The 3,456-nt window shown below is 54.7% G+C and overlaps 1 protein-coding gene across 1 annotated transcript in view; it reads left to right on the top strand.

The window, feature by feature from the left end:
- Positions 1–3,456, top strand: part of LOC104128502 (bromodomain-containing protein 4-like) — a 6,037-nt gene that overhangs the window by 776 nt on the left and 1,805 nt on the right. Inside the window, exons 2-3 of the mRNA XM_035896785.1 lie at positions 1,988–2,100; positions 2,316–2,475. Of these exons, the coding sequence (XP_035752678.1) occupies positions 1,988–2,100; positions 2,316–2,475 (273 nt within the window). The remainder of the gene's footprint in view (positions 1–1,987; positions 2,101–2,315; positions 2,476–3,456) is intronic.

Here is a 3,456-nt window from a genome sequence, read left to right as displayed (position 1 = left end):
GAGCCAAGTTGCATTGCGTGATGAGGAGGGGGTACGGGGCGATGGGGCGGTTTCCATGTGTTCTTCGAGGTCCGCCAGCACCCGTCAGTAGACGGTGGTGGGTGTGGAGGAAGTCCTGGTTAGCTGGAGCCTGACGTAACCGCCCAGCGAGGCCTCTTCCCATCTTGCATCTCAAGGAGCTCAAATTTTTGAGGCTCTCAAGTGTTTGAGGATTTCAGTTTTGAGGATCTTGAGGTTCTCAGATCTTTGAGGAACTCAAGGATCTGAGGCTTTTGAAGATCTTGAGGATCTCAGGTATTTGTGGATCCCCAGGTTCTCAAATCTTTGAGGAACTCAAGGATCTCAAATCTTTGAGGAACTCAAGGATCTCAAGTCTTTGAGGAGCTCAAGAACCTCATTTTTGAGGAACGAGGATCTCAGTTCTTTGAGGAGCTCGAGGATCTCGAGTCTTTGAGGATCTTGAGGATTTCAAGTTTTTGTGGATCTCGAGGTTCTCAGATCTTTGAGGAACTCAATCCCAGGTCTTTGAGGAGCTCAAGAACCTCATTTTTGAGGAACGAGGATCTCAGTTCTTTGAGGAACTCAAGGATCTCACGTCTTTGAGGAATTTGAGGATCTCAAGGGTCTCAAGTCTTCCAGGATGTCAAATTTTTGAGGGTCACAAGGTTTTGAGGAACTCAAGGATCTCATCTTTGAGCATTTCAGGGCTTTCAAATCTTTGAGGATCTCAAAGATCTCAAGTTTTTGAGAATCTCCAGGGTCTCAAATCTTTGAAGACCTCAAGGTTGTCAAATTTTTGAGTCTCGGCACAGCTCTGATATCAGAGAGCGCTGGCCTTGCGTTTGTCTCCATCCTGGCTGGGTGCCAGCACTGGGTGGTCTCTCTGGAGGAGGCAGGGGGTCCACTCTTGGAGGATGTCAGAGCTGTGGATCCCCCACTGGTGTTTCCCGGCATTTTTCGGAGCGCGGCCTCTGATACCGCAGCTGCTTGGCTGCCAGGCAGAGGAGGCAAAGGGATGAGCTGGAGGAAACCCGGTGTGATGACCACCAGCCGTCCCAGAAATGGGAGGAAGCAGCTGAGATAATGTGGCCACGGGCCTCAGCCTTCCACGTTGGCTTGGGAGATCCCAGATCTCCACGACAGCCATGGGTTTGGTGATGCCACCACCAACATTCTTGATGGAGAACATCTCCAACTGGGGTAACTCCGGCAGCGTTGTGCTTTTGAGTCCGGGCACCCATAAAACCTCTGCGGTTCCGGGAGCTCTCGCTCCTGCTTTGGCTTGGCTGCATGGTTCCTCAGGTGGTGGCCTGTTGGGTCTTTGCTCTCAAAGCCATTCCCACAGGCATAGGTAGGATGAAATCCATGGATTTGAAGGGATGGAGCCAGATGAGGGCAGGCAGCGCCTGGAGCCGCTTCTCCTGCCTGCAGAGCTGCTGCAGGCAGCTTGGACGTGATGCCCGAGACTGCAAACTTGGACCTGATGCCTTGAGATGGAGCCTCCTGGCTCCTAAAAACCTCCCGTTGGCTCATAGAGCCAACGCGTCCTTACTCTGGGGCTTTGGGCAGGGTGAGGTGCAGGCAGGAGAGGTGCAGGCAGGGCAAGGTGTTGGTGCTTGGGTGTCCGAAGCCAGGAATATTGATGGATCACCAGGAGAACGAGCAGAAGGAATGGAATTATGGGGGGGGGACACACCACAAACGGGCATCACCAAGGCAGGACAAGTCACCGTGCAGCCTTGGAGCATCTTCTGCTCCCCTTGGCGTTCGCTTATGGCAGCGCCGAATTTTGGAGGTGCCGGCTGGGAGGAGGTGGCTGGAGTCCGTTGGGGACATCCCAAGGCCACCACGCTTCAAGCAAGAAGAGGACATTGTCCCACGGGGTGGGGTGGGGGGCAATGGCGTGCGCCGACCGGCTTTTTTTCGGGTGATGTTTGGCGTGCCAGTGGTGACGACGGTTAACTGATTGATGCCAAACTGTTCCCAGGTCACTTGAGGGAAGCCCCTTCCCCTCTCATGATGCATTCCCCACAGATGCCGCAGTTCCAGGGTTTGGTCCACCAGTCGCCACCTCAACAAACTATCCAGCCAAAAAAACAGGTAAAAAGGAAAGCAGAGCAACCCAACCGCGGGGGTCCCGGCCAACGGGGACCATCATCTTCCCACCACCAGCTTGGGAATCAAGCGCCGAAAGCCCAGGGGCCATTGGCCAGCAGTTTGCATCGGGAATTTGGGGATGTGGGGGTGAGGTAAGGGCATCACCCAAGGTTTCTTGACCAGTTTGGGTTGTTGTTTTTTTTTCCCCACCATGGCAGGAGATGAGAGCCGCCTCCGTCGTCCAATCTCAACCCATGGTGGTGAAGGACGAGAAGATGCATTCGCCTGTCATCCGTAACGAGACCTTCAGTCCCCCCTTGCGGCAAGATCCGCCGAAGCACCCGGAGAGCATCAAACCACCCGCGCACATCCCGCAACGTGAGTCCAGCAACGCGCTGCTTCCTCTGTCCCCCCAGCTTCAGAGGCTGAGACCCCCGTCATCCCCCATTTTGGTAGCTGAGACCCCACCAACCCCTTAGTTTTGATGGTAGAGACCACATCCCCCCCAGTTTCATTGGTGGAGACCCCATCACCCCCCAATTTGATGATGGGATAACCCACCAACCCCCCAGTTTCAATGGTGGAGATGCCCATTACCCCCCAGTTTTGGTGGTGGAGACCCCATGACCCCCCATTTTGTTTGCTGAGATCCCACTGAGACCCCACCAACCCCTTAATTTTGATGGTGGAGACCCCATCACCCCCCCAATTTGATGATGGGAGAACCCACCAACCCCCCAGTTTCAATGGTGGAGATGCCATCATCCCCCATTTTGGTGGTGGAGATGCCCATTACCCCCCAGTTTTGGTGGTGGAGACCCCATGACCCCCCATTTTGGTAGCTGAGATCCCATTGAGACCCCACCAACCCCTTAATTTTGATGGTGGAGACCCCATCACACCCCATTTTGGTGGCTGAGACCCCACCAACCCCTTAATTTAGATGGTGGAGACCCCATCACCCCCCAGTTTAATGGTGGAGACCCCATCACCCACCATTTTGGTGGCTGAGACCCCATCACCCCCCCATTTTGGTGGCTGAGACCCCATCACCCCCCCCATTTTGATGGTGGAGACCCCCATTACCACCCAGTTTTGATGCTGGAGACTGCATCACCCACCATTACGGTGGTGGAGACCCCACCAACCCCATTTTGGTGGTGGAGATCCCATCAACCCCATTTTGGTGGCTGAGACCCCCATCACCTCCCATTTTGGTAGCTGAGACCCCACCAATCCCTTAATTTTGATGGTGGAGACCCCCATTACCACCCAGTTTCGATGGTGGAGACCCCATCGCCCCCCCATTTTGGTGGCTGAGACCCCACCAACCCCCCATTTCGATGGTGGAGACCCCAT

This window comes from Egretta garzetta, unplaced genomic scaffold (assembly GCF_000687185.1).
Source record: "Egretta garzetta isolate BGI_Z169 unplaced genomic scaffold, ASM68718v1 scaffold576, whole genome shotgun sequence".
NCBI classification, from domain to species: Eukaryota; Metazoa; Chordata; class Aves; order Pelecaniformes; family Ardeidae; genus Egretta; species Egretta garzetta.
This window is presented reverse-complemented; position numbering and strand designations above follow the sequence as displayed.